We start from the raw sequence: 23,687 nt of genomic DNA, 5'->3' as shown, positions 1-23,687 counted from the left end.
GGAGGTGTAGGGGGCACAAAGACGAATCGGAATCACATAGCATTGCAGGGTCCGAAATGCCTTCGTCATGCGGTAGAGGACGTTGAACGGGAGGTCGCGTGAACAGCGATCCCGCTGGAAGTCAGCATTTGCGAACCGGTTCCCGAGGCAGTAGGATGGACGAGTATTCAAACGTTGAACTGGCCGACATGCACCTCGCGTATGGAGCTGCGGACTGTAACGGGCGCGCCGCTCTGCGCTTGTACCAGGAACGTTTCCCGCACAGGCGTGCTGCTCATCATACGATTTTCGCACGTGTGCACAGAAGGTTACGTGAGACTGGTTGTTTCACGAGAGGTACCATGAATCGAGAGCGAACGACGAGGACGCCAGACAATGAGGAGAATGTCCTACGTCTTGCAGTAGGCAATCCGAGTACGAGTACTCGAGCGATAGGCCAACGATTGGGTATTTCCCAATCCACTGTATGGAGGATACTGTCAACAAACCAAATGAGTTCATACCATCTGCAACCCGTACAATCATTGGAGCCTGCGGATTATCCACTCCGGTGGACTTTTGCTACTTGGTTTCTTCAACAGAAACGGTTCGCAAATGCTGACTTCCAGCGGGATCGCTGTTCACGCGACCTCTCGTTCAACGTCCTCTACCATATCCATTAAAAAGTTTAATGGATATGGGGGGGATTATTCTCTACATTCCTAGTAGGAATTTTAGACCCCTAAATTTAACTCTAATGTCAAGCTACAGGACCGAAGAAAATAATCGGTCCATATTTATTAAGCGGTTTAGACCTTCAAAATTTAATTTTATGTCAATCCACGTAATGGTTTCCTTGCTGCCAGAGGTATGGTGTTTGAAGACAGAAATCTTGAGCGCTCAATGTTGAGACCGAGATGTCTGAACACTACGGTTCTGACAGTGGGGAAGATGTCCCACATGTTTTGTAAAACTGATATCGCCTTCCCAAATAATTGAGTTGGTTGGAAAAGAAGCTTCCTATATCCAAAATAAAGGTAATCCCTGTTGTTTCATTTTATAATTTAATGAAAATGAACTACTTTCTACTTAAATTATATCCGCTTTTTTCTCATTTCAGCATACTTCTCGAAAATTGGCGTTATTACGTTCCATACGGATACCATAATGCTTAAATACACACCTCGATATTTATTTATTTTTATTTATTTATTTTTTGCTATAAACAGAATAAAAAAAAATCTTTTCAATAAGTAAACAGCCCTTGCCAAAACTAAGGAATTGAAATGAATATTAAGATTTTTTAAAAAATATTTTCTGTCTATTTGAAAGTAGCTGTTAAGTGAAAGTAATGGCGTTATTGTCTCTTTACCCTATGCTAAATACAGTGAATTTATTTGGGGAAGCACTGTTAGCCACCATCTGCATTATTTAAGAACAATAAATATTGAAATTACGTACACCAAGTTTTTGCAGATCCTTCTTTGGGCCTATTCCGGACAGCATTAATAACTGAGGCGAATTTATGGCTCCAGCCGACAAAATAATTTCTTTCCTGGCGTGCACGACGTTTGTTAACTTCATGTGATCAAACTGTACGGCTTCGGCATGATTTTCGTGGTCAAACAGTATCTGAAAATGAAATTAAATGTTAGACATGAATAACAGCTGCTGAGAAAAGAAAAGGGGGAAGGAAAAAAAAAATATATATACACCTGTATATACTATTTAAATGACATCGTAGCTGTTGTTTACATCTGTATGTTTGCCAGTAGAAATGTATGTATGCTCGCTGCCAATGTACACAGTTCTGTGGGATGATATGGAAAAAGCCGTTCTCACTCATCATATGTTCGGCCATAACCCTCCATAGCATTTTACCCGGACAATCCACTATCATCAACTTCATGGACACCGTTTTCAGAATAGAACATACATTAAGCAACAAAGAGCAACTTGATATTGTGGTCCTCGACATTAAGGCTGCTTTCGACAATCTGTTCGCCCCTGCACTATGCGCCATACTAGGCGATTACTTCAGAATCTCTAACCACCTATTAGATCTTCTTAAGAAGCTCCTATAGTCCAGGATCGTATGGATAAGAAATCATAACCTTCACCATCGAATTATCTGCTCCAGAGGGCTCCCCAAAGGGGACGTTCTCTCTGCCGCCCTCTTTGCCGCATCTTTAGAACCTTTCCCCGCAAATTGTGCTAATGTTACCACTTATGCCGATGATTTAAAGTTCTTTGTTGTTAAAAAATGCCTCCAGTCTACCACAGTGATCTCCAACCGACAGTTACAACAACTTGAAAATTGCTTTCATGCGATTGGGCTCTCCATAAACAAAAAAACTGCTCAACTTACTATCACTAAAAAGAGAAATATAAGCGATGTGAGCATCATGATTGGCAACTCCCTACTTAAAAAAAAAAAAAAAAAAAGTCACCCAGCATTTGGGCCTCACCTGGGACAAAGACCTTACGTTTTTTGTAGTCAGAGTGGATTTAAAACCTCATTTTCATGCCACTCGGAAAAAAAAAAACATATGAAGCTATATGGGCAGTGAAACAGATCTCCAACTTCCATAATCCGCATCTTATCAACTATATTCTTAGTTGCATAACCCCAATTCCACTGTTGCCTCAGCGTTATGATCCTCTGCACCCCCATCTTACGAAACCATGTTCCTATTCCTGGAATACTGGATTTTAAAATGGATAAATGAGATTGCACCGACTACCACCTACAATCTAAAAATCTGTCATGCTCTCTAATGCAAATATGCTACCTTGGAAGTATCACATCATCTCTAGGAACCTCGTGATCTTCGCTCAGCTTCTGTCTGCAAAATGAAACTCACCTGATATCTGGGATATCTTGGCCAGACCGTCAGACAGAAATAGAAGTCATACCAACGCACTCCAATATTCCATTTAATGCCTTCGAAATATTTAATAGGTTATCCATTGTCTTTCAGAAGCCATGCAAGGACAAAACCTACAGATGTTCCGCTCTAGACATATGTATGCCCTCAACAAGCTCTAGGTGATATAATTTCGGTGATGCTACATTATCCACGTATTATTGTATTGATGTTGTGTTAATGTTCTCAGATGCTGTTTTAGGCCATGTATTGTATTAACTCATTTGAGTACTCTGTACATAAATTGTAAATAGATGGCAATATTATCATGTAACCCGTGTCCTCTAGCTGGATAGCTGTAAAGAGACATTTCTTTGGAAATAAACTGATATTAATAATAAACCTGGAATAACTCACTGAGGAAAACCGCGTGATCACGGCGGAGTAGTGTTTTCCTCGTGGCTAACTACAGTGTTGGTTGAAGATGTCTTTAAAGCCTCTTCAAAGAGTTGCAGACGGTGTCTTTAAAGATGTCTTTAAAGCCTCTAAAACGAGTTGCAGACGGCGATGTAGTGTGCCGACTATAGTGGTGAGAAATTGTATAGGCGGTGGAAGGTCATTCGCTGCCCTCTTTTGTATCCTTACACCCATAATTTGATTTCGACTACTTAAGAAGTAGTATGTTAGACCAGCAATTTGTTGGGGAAAATAAATAAATAAATAAATAAATTTTCTGTTTATACTCCGGGACGACCAAATGATCAGAGGAGTTCACAAGATAGACAGAATACAAGAAACAGCATCGTATTCAGCAGTCACGGGCTTGAACCCCGGTCACTCAAGGCACGTGTACTTATGCACCCGCGCGCCTGACCACTAGGTTACGACGGCCATCAATGGGTGCAACAAATGGGTGCAACTGTAGCGTGAACGTGTTGCGGAATAGCTAGTGGATGCCATTGACCCAGAAATTCTATTATAAGCTTCCACAAAGGATAGACTTTAAGAGGTAGAGTGAAAGTTTTCAAACGCGTGCAAATTGCATCGTGTACATGCCGTTCAGAAGTGCATACACACCCCGTGTATTCACTTATGAACGGCATTTGTAGGATTGGCAGACACGACCATACCACATGTTTTAATTTGGGTTATCTCGTTGCAGGCTAGGCGAGTTGAGACTTAACCGTCTTTCGTTGGATTCCGTTGCTTTCTGAAAACAATGGAATCCAATCAGGAATCTCATCCCCTTCCTAAAAAGAAAGTCCGATTTCGAGAAACGAGCAAACATTCCTTGATATCTCAATATACATGTACTGTATATTGTTTGCCATATTCAAGGAAAGCATTTTATTGAAATTTCGTATTTCCGCGTAGGTTTATATCTGTAACTTTAATGTTTTTAGTATAATACAGTAATTACAACTTAGGGCTCCAGCTCGCGGGGACCTCAATTTCATCTGACCTTTGATAGTAGACAGGTTGCTCATATAAGCAGAAATACGTAGACTTTTCATTCTGCCTTGTATAACACGACTTATTATACGAGTATTAATTATTACTTCTTAGTTTAATGTTGGATTATTCATATACCATTTATTTTTATTTATTATTTTCTGATATTTTGAATTAAATTTTATTTTATTTGTTTAATTTGTTTCTATCATTCAAATGCATATAATGTAATTAAGGGTCACTATTCACCCTTACGCTGCTCCATAATTTAAAACAAAACCATACAAAATAATTCTAATAAAATCTTAGAGTAAAAAATGTACAAATATTAATAATCAAATGTGTCATTTTTCCACATGACAAATGATAGTTTATTAGAACAGTAAAGTAGGAAATTTGATACCGAATTAAATTAGTACGGCGACATTTCTGAATTCATCTGTGGAATTGTATGTTCTGGCTGGGAAAGGGGTTTCCTTACTAATCGAAGGGCACTCACCCTCTTGCAATCGCACTACACAAGTACATAAACACCAGATGTTTATTATTGTTATTAGCCATATGATGCAAGGAAGCCTGAAGCTTATGCTGCACCAGCCAAAAAAAAAAAAAAAAAAAAAAAATTGAGAGAGACCAAAAAGGAGAAGGATTATGATATCTAGCTCAGGATTCTGAGTTTACCAAGCCCATACTCACTAGATGTGAGCCCCTGAGGTTATGTACTTATATAGTGTACTGTGTGTGTGTGTGTGTGTGTGTGTGTGTGTGTGTGTGTGTGTGTGTGTGTGTGTGTGTTTCTCCCGGATTACCCATAAGGTCAGGAGTTCACAAGGCAGAGGGGAATATAGGAATATCACCGTATTTAAGCAATCTAGTGCACCAGGTGATTTGGGGTGCTCATCAATTAGTGATGGGGCCCTTCTTTTGTGGCTCGAAGACATAATTACTCAGATGAATTGAGAAACATCGCTATGCCTCCATAGCCGAGTGGTGAGGAGCGGGAGTTCAGTAACGCACGCTCTTTGAGTTAGACCGGGGTTCAAGTCCCTGGCTGCTAAATACGGTCGATCTGCCAACCCGCACTCGACCAGCGTGGCAGATTATGGTCTATTTCCCTCAGCATGAATTGTTGAGGAGGCTTCCATCCTGCAGTGGGTTGATAATGGCTGCAGTTTACCTTTACCTTTTACTAGTTTATTTGAGTACTGTAAAGGGTTAGGATATTTGTAAAAAAAATTCTTTCTATACTGTTACAATAAACTATATAATTTTGTGATGTTTAATTATATTTATAGCTAACATACACGTAATGTCCTCTACAAACCTAATCAGTAAAATAAAGCAAATGGTTTGGATTAAAAAAAAACAAAACAGAATGCTAATGCTTACCTTAGGTCATGGTATTGATTTAATTTCAGAAGATTACAGTTAAACATTGGAAATAGTATGCAAAATAATGTTGATAAATTCAAAACATCCACGGTTGACCATTGTTATAAAAATTATATAGAAATAAGTAATGAGAAGGAAAATCGCAATGTAAATACGTAATGGTGAAAGGATGGTAGAAAATGAGACATGGGAAATAAAAAAAAAAATTGGAAAAACGCAATGCAATGCATGGTCACATAGAAAGAAATCCGCTAAAGGTAAGAGCAAAAACCTCGCTCTTTTAGGAGTGTAAATGGATTAAAACAGTTGGTCGAATTCAGTATGAATCCTTGGTGAACCCAAATCGAAGACAGAGTCCCTTGTACTTTCTCTCATGTGTTCGAATAAATAACAGTCATCTAGATGGTTAAGACATTGTTTTCCTGTTTTCCCTATGGTGTATTGGCAATTCACGATTTCCAGTCTGTAAGAGAAAGGTTATAGTCATTCATAAAGGAGGCAATAACACTTGACTGCCCACTGAAGTTGGCCATAGAGATTTTTGTCATACGTCTTAAGTTCGTTTGTTCTTTAATATACTCTGACTATCACCTTCCCTTTCACTTTGAAACACATAGACCTAACGTCAATCAGAACTTGTGATTCTGATCTGATTCTGGATAAAATCTGATCGCTTTCAGAGAGCTTTTGATACGAAACATGACCTTCCCTATCTCTTCTGAATACGCTATACTGGCCATCATGAAATTTTTCATCCCTTCTCTGTGGATGGCACCAAGTCTTCTTTAGTTCTGCTATATTAGCATTGGCTGACCTAATCGAAAGTTGAAATTCGTTTAATTTATTAAGGTATTCCTGCTTTAATCTTTATTTGGTTTCTTACAATCCTGATGCGTCCCTTGTTGTGTTAAACACTCATGTGATTGCTGGTAGTTTTTGCACCTATTTCATTGCTTCTTTCTGTACATGAGGTAATTACAGGTAGGACACAATTACTCGAAGGGTGGGCTCAAGTGCGATTTTGGTCCATTACTGATCTGCATATTTCCAATGATTCCATTATCCCCTTCCCCAAATTAGCAGGCTCTCTAAACCGTTAAGTTTTCCTCAGTGACATTAGCAAACTCTTGCACTTCCTCCAAATGAATTTCATTTGGAGAAATAGCAATATGTTTTACAAAACAGATTTCTATTAACTAATTTAGGTACGCTGAGAAAACACTGTCCCCAATAAGCCTTGAAGAGTCTCATGTCTAGAGTTAATCCATAAGGCTTTCATTATATATTCCTTTCCCTCATCGAAGCACCGTCAAGATTTCCTTATCACTAGTTGAATTTTGTTCGTGCTGACTTGATTATTTTTGAATGAGGCTTGTAGTTGTGAGAACAAAAAAAAAAAAAAAAAAAAAAAACACAAGTCTTAATTCCAAGGGAGTCTGTTCAATCAACTGAGCACACCTGCTGTCAATGTCTGTAAAACTGGGCACATCACCCAAGAGAAGAATATTTAATAGTAATGTGGAAATTTGCACATTAAACCTAAATAAAGATCAGTTCAGACTTCAGCAGACTTTACCTTCGTCACGAACGAATGAGTGACAATATGGAGGTTGTTCCTGTGAGCGATGGAAGCAAGAAATGCTCTGGAGGTGCTGCATCTAGCTCCATTACGAAGGGTTCCTTGCAGTCTAGCAAATCCTGTAATAAACATGCCGTCCATTTATTTGGAGGTCCAGCTATGCGGAAACCACTTTACATTTGTTTACTGATATTTTTATATATCATATTGACATTATTATTTTAAAAAAGGAGTTAGTTTGGGAGCTTTTCACAATATCAGGAAAAAAACGTAAACTACTGTTTTTGTTTTACAAAATATATAAGAAAAACAACAAATGTTGTTATTATCCTTTTCCATGTTTAAAATGTGATTAATATGTATTTTAATATTACCTGGCTTCAAAAGAATTAATACACTTCTACCCAATAATAAGAAAAGAAATTGCTGATATGGTTGAAGAGAGAAAGACAGGTCGTGTTGTCCCTATTTTATAAATAGTCGAATCGAGGAAATTTGAGTCAGAAGAAGAAGACTATAATGGCTAGAACTTTATATATCCTAGGCAAAATATTTTTTTTACTTCTTAAATTACGCCATACTAGTAAATAGAGAAATGATTACCCTGCAATTAAGTTTATCTGAAGTATGGATTATGTTAATGTGATGCGACAGACATTACAAAGTTCTGCAAACAAAATTGATATTCACTGGTAAAATTATATCATTTAAATGTTTATAAAATGGATTTATTTATTTTTTTATTTCTAACCCTGGCTGTTTCTGGGAAATATGTAAATCTCTTACCTGCCTGTATAGGGCCATTCAGGTCCAAATGTGGATACCCCAATGCCATGCCTGCCTTCACATACGCCGCCGATAGAGGAGTAGCGAAGGGGGAAGACGACACAGTTTGATATCCTCCTCTAGCATGAAACCCTAATACGATTAAAAACAAGTGTCATGAAGGCGCACGCATTCAAATTAGATCGTTCATTAAATACAGCTAATTGATTTTATTAAATGTAAGTTACAGGACTATTTCTGTTGGTAGGGATGCCCTTTTAAATTCGAGAGGAAACACGTAACACTGTGTTGTTTAATACTAAAACGAACTATTGTAATCTGTCTTGCACAATTACGATATTCCAACAAAAATATATTAAATAAATAAAATAATAAAATAAAATAACACCGGTTTAACTCTTAATATAAGAAGTCACTAGTTTTCATCAGACGTTATTCCTGTTTGTTAAAAGCTCTGGCATAACATTGTTTTGTATACGTAAACATTTATTATTTACATACTGGAATAGGCATACGAAATTATTCCTGTTTCAAAAAGGCAAGGAAAGAAGCTTGAACAGAATTTTGCTTTTCTCCTAATACTTTTTTACTGCAGAGGGAAAGAAGACAGCCGTCTGCTAACTTGCCGCTCCGTTCATTATTTAGGTCACATGCGATATTCCAAATGGGGTCTCCTCAGTCCTCACTTTAAATTTATCGAGTCAGCGCTTGCGAAAATTATACTTTCCTTTTCTTCAATCTGCCTTTGATATCATCTTCATTTACTCTATTTCTGTTGTTGATAATACTCAGCCTTCTGCTTTATCAAGATGGAATTCACATTAACTTCCCTTGGCTTCCTTATCAGAAATCAAAATCAATAATTAACCTTTCCATTTTCATAAAATATCTCTGGTTTTCGAACATTTGTGGAACGCATTGCTATTAGTTTTATATTACTGTTTATCAGCAGCACTTGTTCTTATTGTTGTAGGTGGTAATTCCATGTTCATGTCCAATAAGGACCTTCTTTGCCAGCCTCAAAACGAATGATAATTTTCGATTTTATTTGCAAATTGGAGAATACTCTTAGTTTCCCCACTTTCCTGTATGATTTCGCTTAGCGAAGCAATGAGTTTGTTTCAAAAATGAAGTAACTAAAACAAAATCGGTAGACAACTGGTCCGTTTATTTTGTTTGTTCCTGGTAGACGCTGCCGAGCGATTGGAATTTACGCACATCATCGCGCATCAGACAGGTCGCGACGTGACGGCGGATAAGAGAATAATAGTGTTAAATTGTGGATAACCGATATGAGAAATGACAGATATAGAGCAGCGATTGAATATAAACAGAATGTAGAAGGGGACCGTGCAAGTGCAAAGCTCACGTATTTAGTTTTATTAGAATAAATGTCCTTGATGCTTATCACAGATTTCACTGAGGTATGACAAGCTAGGGTTTTTGCTTCCTGGAAGTCTGAAATTCTGATGGAACTGCTATTCAGGTGATACTTGTCAAAGTGACCGAATTTCAGCGAAGAAGATTTGGCTGTTCTGCAACAACCAAATTCTCTGCTTATACCTTCACAATGGTGAGAGCGTTATTAACCCTGGGTAACCCGTTATTAACAAGTGTAAGTCCCGAAATGCGTTACCTAGTATACTAGAGGTGACCAAAAACGCAAGCAGGGGTCGAAGTGTGGCGTCGACACCACACAGTGTAATGCCGCCTCTCTGTTACCATGCAATACCAGGAGGTAAATGACTCTCATCAACCGGTGCAATACCGTCACTCTGTTTATTGGAAGCTTGAAGTGGTGAAACCCATGTTTAGTCTTCGGCAATCCCCCATCTCTTCCATCATACAGTATGATTGATGTGTTGTAAGTGTAAGTGTGTGTTGTTGTCTTACGGCACCAGGGGTTTCCCCCATCTCCGCGTTGCTTTCATTGTGGTGAACCAGTTCACTGGGAAATGCCAGAGATTTAAAAGTGTGTGGGAATTGTTCATGTGTTGTGTTCTGTACCGTTGTTCATCTGGTCATTTAGCCGTTGGACCCCTATTGAGGCCCAACGTTGTCCCACTTACGCCCCGTGGAGGCAGACCAGGAACCCAGTAGCTGTAGATTCACTCTGGCAGGTCCTGCCGCTTAATTTCCTGGGATTTCGGCCGCTAGGACCTTAAGAAAAAAAAAATAAATAAATAAAAAAAATTAAAAGTAATAAATAAAAGAAAAAAATAATAATAAAATAAATAAAATAAATAAAAAAAAATAATAATAAAATATAAAAATATATATATAAAAATAAAATAAATAAAGAAAGAAAAAATAAATAAATAAAAAATCTGCGCTGTTGTAGGGGTAATGTTGCTTTGGTTTGCTAGGCCGAGTTTTGGGCGTAAGGTAATTTTATCATATTAAGTTTTTGACGTGTGGGGCTTTCGCTATGATGAAGGTAGACAGGGGAGGGAGACCGAAGATTGGGGGGGAAAAGACAGAAATATGGGGCCAATAGAGTAGATAGCCCCAGTTTTCAGTGGGCATGCCCATGCCCCACCAGAGTAGAAGTTTGGGGGTGGAGGAGAAGGAACAAAAATGTCCCCTCCCCCCAAGGAAGTGGGAATAATAGGTGAAGAGGGCTAGGGTGTCCTCTTCAGATCGCCATCAAGCTGTTTCCAACTGTGCTGCGTTTTGTCTGTTCTCTACTGTCTGTGCTGCATTCCCCCGTCCTTGCTTTCCTCTTCCGTGTGATCAGCACTCTTCTTGTACAAGTACTGGTCCTCTGCGAGGTTTCAGTTTTTTGTCACATTTGGCGCCAATTTTTGTCAATCTCTGTGTACGTTGCTGTAGATAGCTATTAGTGTTTTTCTCCTGGTGAATAGGTCTTGCGCATACTGGGAGAGTGCCCTATATTCATCCTCAGTGTCCAGGAAGTGGTGCTCCAGTCCTTTTGGGAAGTATCTTAACCTTGTTATTAGTCGCCCTCTGAGGTCTTCATCGTGTTGACAATCATAGACTATGTGGCTCCAGCTTTCACTTTCCCCACATATGCAGTTGGGGTCCTCAACGAGCCGGAAGCCAAACAGCTTCTCCTTGTAGGGTCCGTGTCCGGTCAATAGTATTGTCATATGGTACCCTGGGAAGTACCACGGTGGCTGCTTTGGGTATATTTTCCGGAGGTCTGGTAGAAATCTTTTTGTTACTTCGCCTTTTGTAGTCTCTGTCCGTCTTCTCTGCCAAAGAACTAGGAGGTGGGTCTGTAGCCTATTTTTTTCGTGTTTTAGGTTGCCCGCCGGGTCAGTCGTGTATCCTTGGTGGGTAGCGGCCACTCCCCTGGCCAGCAAAAACAGTAGCCCCGCCTGAACTGCCTCCATTGATGGACATCGTGGAGAGATCCAGTATTCCTTACATTTCGAAGGTACAGCTCTAAAACGGTGTTCGCAGGCTGGCCGCTACATATTCCACTGGGCTGAACCTATTGGTAACTCTCTAGAGGGCATCCACATCAACTGGTGCATAATCTCGCTGCCTCTACTCTGCTAGACTGGAGGAAGTCAGAGTAGTGAGCATGTGGGGCATTGTCGAAGCCACGTTGTATCAAGGAGCTGGGATTATTCTTGCTCTGTGTACGCCACACACACATTACAAAAATTTCATTACTTCATACAAAATGTCTCCCCTACCTTTCTTAGCTACTGAATGTATCATGAATAGTTAAACTAATAGAACAAACTTATCTGCGAAAAGATCTAATGCTCGAAATCACTTCCCTCGTTCATTTTACAAATATATGTAGTCTCACTTCCAATCTCAATGATGTCCATTTCCACTTAGTCTGCCAAGCCCATTTACTTTTTCTGACAGAATCCCAACTGTCTGTCGATTTATTAAAACACTGCTCATATCAGTTGTCCTTTTTCTCCCGGAACCTGGGGTTTTTTGTCCAACGAACAGAAAATCGACCACAGAACAAACTGAAAACTCAATTTTCAGATAATATACACGGAACAATATAGCCTTAGTCACTGATGCTCCTAAAACCCTATTACAACTCATTGTCCTTTTTATTTGCTTGTACGATTCCTTTTACTTCAAAGGCGGTACAGTAAACTCTCGCTAATCCGGTTAGAATTAATCAGGATCCAAATATGAAAAATTCTGTTCACAGTTGAATACTTTGAAAGACACACGGGATTTAGGAAGGTAGATGAGTAACTCTCACCGCGTGCTGATTGACTGCGGGATGAAGAGACGTAATATATATTACGTTGTCTTGCATGTTGTTCAGTATCGTTGTTGACTCTGAGTCGGACGGATGTTATTGCTTATATCGCTTCAGTTGCGTACTTCTTTATATGTACATAAGTTAACATATTTTATATAATTATGGGTTCTAAAGAATTAAAATGTGAAATAAAAAGAAAACACTTTACTTTAACCATCATTAACAAACTCAAAGTGAAAGAACAACTTGAAAATGATGTTCCTGGAAAAAATTGCTGAAGAATTTGGTATTGGCTAACAGGCCGTGTCAGATATTACAAAACAAAAGAATCTATAAAGACATTTCCTTTAAATCGATGTGGAGAGTGATAAAAGCAGTGCATCAAATAGTCAGACATTAAAAAAGCCAAAAGAAGTGTTGCTGGAAGAAGCTGTATAAGTGGTATTCACAGCAACGATCAAGTGGTGTTGGCCTGCGACGCCACCTGATAAATGTATAAAAAGACAATACATTTATCCGTCTATCGATGGATAAATGTATTGTCTTTTTATAGTTTTTAATAAAGGATCTACAGTGATATATATATATATATATATATATATATATATATTATTTTATTATTTTTTTTATTATTAAATATCATTAAATTTTCCATTTATTTGTGTTCTAAGTTATTTTGTCTTTCAGGGCTATCTTTTGCTTTACTAATCCGGGTGACCCCCCCCCCCCCCCACTTACTCCGGATTAGCTAGTTTACTGTAATTGTGCACATGTCCGCTCTCATATATTCCCTATCAGACACAGTAATGTGGAATCTCCTCTTTTCGACGTCTTCTGTGGCTTAAAATCTCCTTACCCCATTCGGTCAAATTCTTCTGCTACCTCTGTCGATTTGCCAATTGCACTAATCACTTGGAAATCTTTGAAGCTCGATTTTCTCCAGTTCAACTTTCCTTACAGTGAGGTAATTTGGTGATTTTAATGTTCACAACTCCAGCTGGCTTCGATTTTCTAATCACACGGACCCAGCTGTTCGAGATGCTGAGACTTTTGAAATTGTTAATGACCTCGCCCAGATTGTTCATTGCCATTCCAGAATAACAGACAAACATAACCACATCCTACAGCCTTGATTTTTTTTCTCACAAACAACCCTTTACAGTACATGATCGAAGTGACTGGTCCTCTAGGCACCTGAGATCACAACTTGGTGACGGTGTCTTCTTTAATGGGGCCTTTCTCTCATTCCCATTATGAGCCTTAGTTTGTTTGGCATTACAAGAATGCAAAATGGGATGATCTGCAAGATTTCCATTCTCTTTTCCTTGGTTGAATTACTGTTTTAAATATTTTGATATCAACTTTTGCTCAGATCGTGTCAGTGAAATTATTCTTGTAGGGATTAAATTATTCCACACTCCAACTTAAAATATTGTCCTTTACCTAAACCTTGGTTTTCAATAAATGTGCTAAGGCTGTTCAAGATAAGAATGTTTCATATTGCAATTGGTTTGCATCCAAATCTCCAGGTGCTCACAACAATTGAAAAGCAGTTATTAATCACTGTAAATTAGATGTTTGCACAGGCTAAGAGTAGAAAACATGTTCAAATGGTACTAGAGGATTCTGGTCTCTTGCCAAAGCTATTGGCCTTAGCTTTTGCCCATCTGTATTCTCACCTATGTTAAAACGTGAAGGTTCTATTGCCACCTCAGCTAAAGATAAAACCGATCTACTACCGTCCTACTTTTCTTCTAACTCTTGTATTGACGATTTTGATAAACTACTTCCTTCCATTCTCAATACATTCCACTCAATGCCTCCTGTGGTCTTCCGTCAAAAGGATGTTAGAAGAATTTTGAACAATCTTGATGGTATTTTTTCACTTGTATTCCTGGACTTACTTCTTTTCTGTGTCCTCTTCTTTACTCTTTCTTATTCCACTGGTGTTTTTTGTTTCTTCTCGGAAATTTGTTGATACTAGCCAGTTCCAAAAAAAAAAACCGATTACAAATCCTTCCCATCCAGCTATTGCCCATTGCACTTCTTTCTAGTCTTTCTAAAGTAATGGGGAATCTTTATTAACCACCAACTCGTAAACTATCTTGAAACCTTCCATCTGATCAATAATGGCGAATATGAATTTGGTCAGTATCGATCCACTGGTGATATACACTGGGATACCTACCTAGTAACGGGTAGGCCCACCTTTCGCCCGGATAAGGGCATGTTACATGGCGAGGCATTGAGTCCACTAATTCACGAAAGCGTTCCACAGGTATTTCCATCCATACTTGTTGCACCGCTGTCGATAATTCCTGGGTGGACGAACCAAAGCTTGAACGGACCTTTCCACAGCATCCTAAAGATGCTCCAGAGTTCATGTCCGTGAACGGGGAGGCCATTACATGGTGGTAAAAAAACTGTGGAATGCTCTTCAAACTATGTTCTAGTGACCACGGCTCCGTGAGGAGGCGCATTGTCCTGCAGGCAGAGTCCATTGCCCTCTGGGTGCATGATGACCATGAAGGAATGCAGGTGGTCTGCAAGGATGGACCCTGGTGGGTCGGCCGCTCCCATAACCTACTGCTGCTAATGATCGATGGTTTTGGTGGAGACGTTTCTGGCACTTCCTTTGTTGAAGTCGGCGGTGATTTGTGCCACTGTCGCTCTCCGGTTGGCTGAAACAATGCGAGACAGACGTCGACGGCCGCGTTCATCCACCACCTTTCTCCACCCACAGCGCTGTCCATGATGAGATGTTATTCCGGAAATGGCGTATTCCCGATACACTCTTCATACTGGCAAACAGGAATAGTGCAATTTCTGTACCACGTCCGCGGTAGTGACCCATGCGTCAGGCACCCAATATCATCCGTGTTTCAAAGTCTGTTAATTCACGATGTTTATCAAAACTGACATCGAAATACAGTCTGCTTGAATCAGTGGTGCAGTGTACCTATATACCTGCCTAGCGGTAGGTTCGTCCACTAGCGAGAGGGGTGACAGCGTCGCGTTGCCCATGAACCAGGTAACCCATGAATTCTGTCCTTTCAGTGTACGCTAACCGTGATCTAGCTAAAGGGAAAATTCCATATAAGAAAGTGAATCTGAACTTTCCTCTGAAACTTGTGGCTCGATTTCTTCACAAGATTTAACCATAATCCTGCTCCTATCAACAGAGTCCACCCAGCACGAAGTGTTGAATAACGTTCAGATCACACAACAGCTGATCGTAGCCATCAGTTCTCTACCAACCTCGTCAACCACCGGTGGATGGAGTTCCCCAATTCATGCTTAAATGCCAAGTCCGTACATTATTCGGCCACTTTTAATTATCTTCAACCAATTACTTTCAAACCAGATTTACCCACAGTAGTGGAAAAACTATTTCATCAAACCTTTTGGCTAAAGTTAAGTCGTCATCGCAACCTAAACGCTACCAACCCATCTCCAACTCCAGTCTGCTGAAGCTTCTGGCGAAGGCCTTACTCCCCATCCTCACTAAGCAGATCTTTCCAGGCAATCCAGCGTAAATTCATTACTCACTACTATCTTGTCAGCATTTGAGAAAAGACAGTAACTAGCTATTACTTACTTAGACGTTGAGGCCGCATTTGATGCCGTCCAAGTAAACAAACTTCTCACTTTCCTGGAATGCCGCTTCCAGATCACATGGAACATACTATGCTTTCTCTCCTATCTTCTGCATGACTGAGTTGTAAAGCTTCATACAGGAGATCGCACCCTTACAGGATCCGTCACTGCAGGAGTTCCACAAGGAGGAATCCTTTCGGACCTTTACTTTTCATCTATCATCTCCCCACTGGTTGCACATACTCGGTGTCTACTGAGCTATGCGGATGATATCAAGATACTCACGCCCATCATCCCCATTCAAGACCTAGATCTGGTAAAAGTGGAAATTAACAATACTCTTAACGCAATTGCATCTTGCCTCTGCCAGTTAGAGCCCAAGATCAATCCTGCTAAGTCCGATTTCATGGTGTATTCACTGAAGCAAAATCCTTCATCTCTCCAGCCTTCAGTCAGCAACACCCTCATCCCAATTGTGTCCAGCCATCGAGATCTAGGCTTTGTGTTCGACTCCAAACTTCGATTTAATGTCCACTTAGACATTCTCCTCATACATGCTTCAAGATTCCGGTGGACAGCAAAACAGCATCTCCTACATATCACCGATAAAAAGACAACCGTGAGGTACATAAGAGCAGTTATTTTTCCACCTTTACTCTATGCTGCTGAAATTTGGGCCTCAGCGGCACGGTCAGTAAAGAAACCAGTCTTTGCAGCAGAACTCTGTCTTCTAAAGTGAGCCAACAGGAAGCACAACCTTCCATCTCTGCTTCGCACCACGCAGCTTGCGGACTCTCTCTCGGGACTCCACGGCTTCCCACCTTAATCGACGACCAATGCCTCCTCGCAACAGTCAAGGTGATAACAGGCATAATTGCAACACCATTCTGGGATACCTGTAGCTGGAGGATTCCCCCTGCTGCCCTAAGAGCCAATCCCGAGCTCTACCCGCGTTCAGCACGACTCCAGCTCTCGGAGAGGCTCCTCCCTCAGCAGATGCTCAAGCAGACTCAGGCTCTTGACGCCGACCTGAACAAATTCACCTTTGACTGGAGATACCGGGAAAAAATTATGAATAGCAGGACTAATCAGCAACGACTCATCTGTATCTTGCATCTGCTTCTGTCTGATTGAGCTGGTGCTCTTATCTCGATGTTAAGCCAGCTCAATCAGACCTAACTCTTGCGAGGAGTCCTTTCCTATGTATTGTTATTTGTTTTCATTTGTATAGTTACCTCATTTTGTAAATAATTGTTTGAGTATCTCTCTCTCTAACCTTTTGATGTTGAATTTGTTAGTCGTACACGTTTAAACCCTCGGCACTGAATACCTACTTCAATTCAATGAATTTGCGGCTTCAGAGGAGTTAACTGATGGAGAAGATGAAACTAAGAACTTCGACACTGATCGATTTCCTCGAGTGTTGGAAGGAAGGTAATGAAGGAGCTTTTTAGATGACTATCCGAATGCAGAGAGATCTTCCTTATAGCAGTTTCTGCTGATCTTCGTTTCTAGAGTGGAGTCTTGAATTCTTTTTTTTTTTTTTTTTAATTGAAAATTGAGAAGTCTACACTCACCGGCAAGCGAACTACAGAATTTCTCCACGATAGCGCTACTACAGCTATCGTGGCAAATTTTTATAACTAAAGGCTATTCAAGGACGTCCTACAGCTGAATGCAGACATGGGAAAAAGAAAAGAATTTTTAATTTTCAGTCATGTTTATTTTGATTCCTACATACAGACAAGAGGAGTTCATTGGAGAAAAAATGCTATAAACCTGCTATAATTTCAGCAATACATTATTATTATTATTATTATTATTATTATTGTTAACAGCTACAAAACAGCAAACAAACGTGCCAGAGGGTGCAGCTACAAGGCATTATTACACAGCTTCAAAGCAGAAGCTTGGAGTAATACAAAGAAAAAAGTAAATGTACAGATAAAATAAAACTAAGTAAAAGTAGGACTCATCCGTCCTATTTAAGTGAACAGGTAGGAGTAAGGCAGAGCACTGGTATTTCTTCACACACATTACACAATCAGAGTCTTTGAACTTGCAAGAAAAGTCCATTTTAAGTCAGGTACCGGATGAGGTTAGCAATTTCAGTTGCCTCTTGAAGTGTCCGGGGGTGTCAAATATCTCCATATTTGTTTTGTTCATTGATCTTGCAGTCCTGTTGTAGAAGTTGTTGTATCCATAATTTGTTCTCGCATAGGATGGTTTCAGCAGTGGATGGTTTCTTAACGCTCTTGTCGGAGCGTTGAAATTTATTTGTGAGACGAGATGAGGGCAATTCAGGGTACCATTTAACAGCTGGTTAAGAAGGAGTAAGTCGGCCTTATCTCTTCTTTTTTCCAGCGTTTCGAGTCCAAAGAATACACACCACTCTTGGTAGGATTTCTCATTGTATTCAAGGCCACTTTTAAAGCAAACGTATTGGATTGCTCTTTTTTGAATATTTTCAATTTCTAATTTTTGATAAGCAACATGTGGGGACCAGACCTGTGAGACAAATTCTAGGGCTGGCCTAACATAGATTTTGTAAAGAAAGATGAAAAGTGCCAACTGATTGAAGTCTCGGTTAATCCTTTTCAGGAAACCTAGTTTTTTGCTAGCTGCCTTCACAATGTTAAGAGACATGGGCATCAAAGGAAAATGATTCTTTAATAAAGATACCTAAATTTTTGGCTGTACTAACTTTTTTGATTGCCTTATTGTTGATACAATAAGAAAAATTAAGTTTGTTTTTCTTGTGTGCATTAGCAAAGCTCATCAGCTCACACTTGTTTTCATTGACTGCCATTTTGTTCTCCTTCAGCCACTGAATAACTCGTTGAAGAGCTTCGTTTAGGATGATGCAGTCATTGGTACTGCGAATTGCTTTATAGATTTTTATGTCGTCTGCAAATACGTTGATTTTGATTTGGTAGTCTCCAAGGGTGCTTGGCAGGTCATTGATGTAGATAAGAAATAATAGCGGGCCTAAGGATGAACCCTGTGGGACACCAATTTCAGGACTGAAAGGATATGAGGTTTTTACCTTTAAATGTCACGGACATTTCTCTACCTTCCAAGTAGTTTTCAATCCAGTTTGGTGCTTGTGCTCTGAGACCATAGTGATGCAGTTTGTTGATTAGTCTCTGATGGACTACCTTGTCGAAGGCTTTGCTTAAATCAAGGAAGATGGAGTCGACTTGTTTTCCTTCGTCAAGCGCCTGGGATATGTTCGAAACAAACGAGATCATATCTGTGCAGGTGGAACGACCCTTGATAAATCCATGAGAGTAATCTGACAAATTAAGTTTCATAAAGTTAAATAGCTGCTTCATTACAATGGATTCAATTATCTTTGAGAGTGTATTCAATTGACAAACTGTCTGTAATTGTTGGGTGAGGATGGGTCTCTTTTTTGTAAAGAGGGGTAACAAAGGCCTCTTTCATTTGAGCTGGATAGATTCCACTCTCAAATATCAATTTTATTAAGTGAAGTAATGGCTTTATAAGTGTAGTTCCACATTTTTTCCATAAGACAGTAGGGATACCGTCCAGGTCTCGTGTCAGGTCCTTTTTCATACTATGGATTGTGCTCAATAATTCTGCTTGGTTTATTTCAAATACTGTTAGGGTATCAATGTAGTTGAGAGGAAAATTTTCGTTCCCTTCCATCCCGTCATCTGCTGTATCTGTTTTGTAAATTTCTTCAAAGTTACTAGCAAGGTAGTCTGCCTCAGACAAAGATGACAAATCACTGGGAATATCTAGCGTGTTTACAGCCGCATTTTGATTTTTTGCTTCGAAATAGCTGAATATAGGCTTCATATCTTTTGCCTCGAAAACTCTTCTTTCGACAAAGCACAGGTATTTGTTGTAGTCCTGTTTTAATTTCGTTTTAACCCTCCTTAAGGAGGAATATTTATTGTAAAGGCATATTTCTTTATTTGTCTTAAATCTACTATGCATTTTTCATTTTTTTTTTGCCAGTAGGGATTTTAGTTCCTTAGAGAACCGGTGTGGGTAATTTGTATCAGGAACACTATAGCATGGAACAAGATTGTAAGTTACTTCATTAATGATTCGGTAAAAGCAGTCCAGTGCTTCTTGGGGATCATTGATTTTTAATAGTAATTCCCAATTACAGTTTTTAAATGCATAATTCATATCAGGCCATTTCACTTTATTGAAATTTGTCTTCTGTTTTTGTTCTAAATCCGTATCTTTAACTGATCTTTTCTTAATGGAAAAGGCCACGGGAGTGTAATCTGATTTGAAAAGATTAGTTGGCTTAATGACCACCAAAGGAAAGTTAGTGAAGACTAAATCCAAGTAGTTTTCATTTCTAGTTGGTAATTCACAGATCTGATTCAGATTTAGAGAGATGAAAATTTTTTGAAATCTACCCTTAAGTGTACAGACATTAGTTGGATTGGCATTACATCCATTGTAGGCATGTGGCATATTAAAGTCCCCTAAAACAATTAAATGGTCTATTCCCAGATGTTGATCAAGAATTTGGTCGATATTTTCTCAAATTTCGTCATAAGAGTGTTATCTATAGGTGGTGGAAGATAGACAAGCATAACATAGCAGTTATAAGAGCCACTACCCAGCTGGAGAAAAATTCCTTCAATGTTAGCCAAGACTTTGATTTTTGAGACAGGAATCTCTTTTTGGCAGACGATCATGAGCCCGCCACCTCTTTTATCCAGTCTATCCCTACGAATAACAACAAAGCCCGGTGGGACCAATTCACTGTCCTTAACATCCTGAGTGAGCCATGTTTCCACTAAAAAGTAGATGTCGTAGTCTTCTTGTAATATCAGGGAATAAGTGTCTTTATAGTTGGTATTGTTTAGACATTGCACGTTTTGATAGTAACATAGCAAATCATCTTGTAAATTATTCTTATTTTGCCGAACTGGAATCCTATTTTCCTGTATTTTCTTGATTGTCTGTAGTTGCTATTTATTTCCGTTTTCAATATTCGTAGGTGAGGATGTGTTTGTTGATTTTGTCCTTGTACTTACATTCTTGTGGAAAGGCAATATCAGTGTTCCTTCGGTCCAGTTATTAGTGTCCAGAATTCTTGCTTCATTGTCCTCACTATATGAAATTTTAAAGGATGAGTACTCCTGTGGAAACCTTGCTTTCAGTTTAGTTACCTGAACATTTGACTTACAAAAGCTGTTGACGTATTCTTGTAATTCTCTTTCAGTTGTGTCCGGGGCCAACCTTGAAACAAATATAGCCTTGAGCTTTGGAATAACTTTAAGCTTTTTGTTTTTTGAAGCCCCGATTAGTAGCTGAGAGTTCGGATTCCGGTTTTTTTTTCTGCTAGAGTGAATTCTTTCAATTTTGTCTGTGTTATCCGCTTCCTCCTTGTCGCCGCCATTTTCCATATCCCTTTTTAATATTTCGGCATAAGTATGCTTTGTCTGTGCCTTGGCTGTATATGTTTCTTTCGTGTCGGTGTGTGCATCAATATTTTCCTCATATTTATTTACATTCTCTGAGATTTGACTCTTTTTTTTTTTCGGTGAGCTACACTTTCCAACCGACGCTCTTTGTTTTTGCTGGTTTTGCATATTTCTAAGGTTGGGCGTTCAGCTTGTGTTACTCTTAATTGAATTGGTCCTTTCTCGTTTCTCTTCTTCCGTTTTGCACCTAACATTCAGGTGATATAAAAGTTTTTGGTTCGTAGTATCATCTGGTGATAATACCACATGTGCTATTCTTTAATTTAAATTTCTGTTCGTTTCAAATTGAATTCTGCCCTTGTGAGTGCCCTTTCCTGTTTTAATTTTGTTTTGTTTGTATGATGTACCATTTCTTTCTTTCTTTGACTTTGAAATGTCCAATTAGTCTTCATCAGAAATATTCAATGATGTATGAGTATGATGTTAATATGAGTTTGGAAATATCGTATATTTCTCGATTTATATTAATCAAATTTCGAAGTTTTCGTGTATACGATTTTGAGCTCATGACTATATCTTTTTATCCAAAGTATACAACTGATGATAGCATATAACTAGAATATGGAAATTTGGCCCGGGTAATATGCATTACAGGCTCCGAATACAGTTAAAGAGATAACTCAGAATAACTTAAATCTATAACTAATTTTTAAAATATGACTACAATTTTATTACAGTCAAAACTCTATATAACGACCCCCAGGATTGAGGAAACGATCGTTATATCGGAAGAACGTTATATCCATCGTTCATAAAATCAGAAACAAAAGTAAAAGCTCGACCATTTAATGTAATTATACTAATGCAATATAGTTTAATCTTATTTATATAAGATTAAACTATATGTACTAAAGTATTAAACAAGAAAATTGTGATTGTAAATTTTGAATTGCTTGTGCAGAGTGCAGCAAGTTTAAATTAAATTGTAAATTTCATTACGTAGGATACATACCTATCAAGACCTAACCAATATTTAAAATAATCTGTCAAAACATGCTGTTTCGATGGTACAGCATCTTTTAAAAGAGAATTACGAAGGTTCGCGTTCGCAGTTATTTCACATTCACAGTTAGATTGCACTTGAAATAATCGTCATACAAGTTCTAATCTTTGATGAGCATCTTTCAATGAAACCTCTTGTTCAACCACAGTCGATTCCTCATCTTCATCACTACAAAACTTCAGAAGATTCTATTACGTCTGCAATGAGTTCCTCTTCATTCGTGCATATCCTGAAACGTTCAATGTCCGCATCCACTTCTCCATAATCTTTAAAGCTTAACATTTCCTGTAAGTTTAGGTGATGATGCACATGCTCAATATTTCTTCCCTATCATTGGACTGTTCTTCGCAGTTAATAGAGGAAGAAGCATGCGAAACTTCACACATTGCATCATTCAAGGTAGTAAATCCGGCATGTTTGAAGCAGTTGGCGATCACTTTTTCATCAGCTTCATCCCATGCTGAAACACATAAATGCGTTGCCTGCAGGATATCGATTTCACTTTGAATTTTGCTTTCAAGAAACAGCACAATTTTGCTTAAGAGCATTCTTCGGTAGTTTTTCTTTAAACTCTGGATTACGCCTTGATCGAGTGCCTGAAGAGCTGTCATCATATTTGGTGGTTGGTTGGTTATTAGGATTTTTATGGCGCATCAGCATCTAAGGCTATAGTGCGCCTCATATTTGGTGGTAGGCACGCGACAAAGTCCGGTTTCATCAGCATTGAATATGTCATTGTGGTCGTATGTGAGCAAAACATTTTTTAAACGATTTTCCTTCCATTCCTTTGTAGCTGCAATGTCCACGGCTGCACTTTCACCACACTTTTTTTGAAAGACAGGCCATGACGAGTCTTAAATTTCTGGAAAAAAACATCCATCTGAATATTTAAATTCTTCAATTCGATGCTCAACGATTCAGACTTAGGCATTCCAAAAGTACCTTTTCAAGATTCTGATACTTCTTTTTTTTTGTTCGAATCCTACACGGTGCAGCAGATTTCTCTAAACTTTCAATCTTTTTCCGATCTTTCAGAATAGTGAACAGAGTACTCTTAGGAATGCCGAACTGTTTGGCGATGTCAGTCGTAGAATGCACACCATTATCTACAGCTTGCAAAATCCTAATTTTATTCACTTTCTTGGAGCCATACCAATCCAAGTCTGAAAATCCTTGAATACACTCTAACTAATGAAATGAACTTCTAGCCGATGTTCATTTCGTTACTACACTGAAGAAAAGAACGTGGGAAATCTTAAACGATTTCGCGCGGTCGGGCTGCAATTACTTCAATACATTTGAAGCGTTTGTAATTTTTAAACACGAATATTGCAACCAAAAAGTA

At 38.9% G+C, this 23,687-nt stretch overlaps 1 protein-coding gene across 1 annotated transcript in view; it reads right to left on the bottom strand.

Moving 5' to 3' along the window:
* The window catches only part of LOC150085923 (glucose dehydrogenase [FAD, quinone]-like), an 88,149-nt gene that overhangs the window by 51,695 nt on the left and 12,767 nt on the right, over positions 1-23,687 (bottom strand). The window contains exons 4-6 of the mRNA XM_090374742.1: positions 8,056-8,187; positions 7,267-7,388; positions 1,441-1,611 (exon numbers count right to left, since the gene is read on the bottom strand). Of these exons, the coding sequence (XP_090230868.1) occupies positions 1,441-1,611; positions 7,267-7,388; positions 8,056-8,187 (425 nt within the window). The remainder of the gene's footprint in view (positions 1-1,440; positions 1,612-7,266; positions 7,389-8,055; positions 8,188-23,687) is intronic.

This window comes from Mastigoproctus giganteus, chromosome 5, assembly GCF_048544385.1.
Source record: "Mastigoproctus giganteus isolate SK-2022 chromosome 5, ASM4854438v1, whole genome shotgun sequence".
NCBI lineage: Eukaryota > Metazoa > Arthropoda > Arachnida > Uropygi > Thelyphonidae > Mastigoproctus > Mastigoproctus giganteus.
The sequence above is the reverse complement of the archived record's forward strand: the minus strand, read 5'-3'. Positions and strand labels throughout refer to the sequence as shown.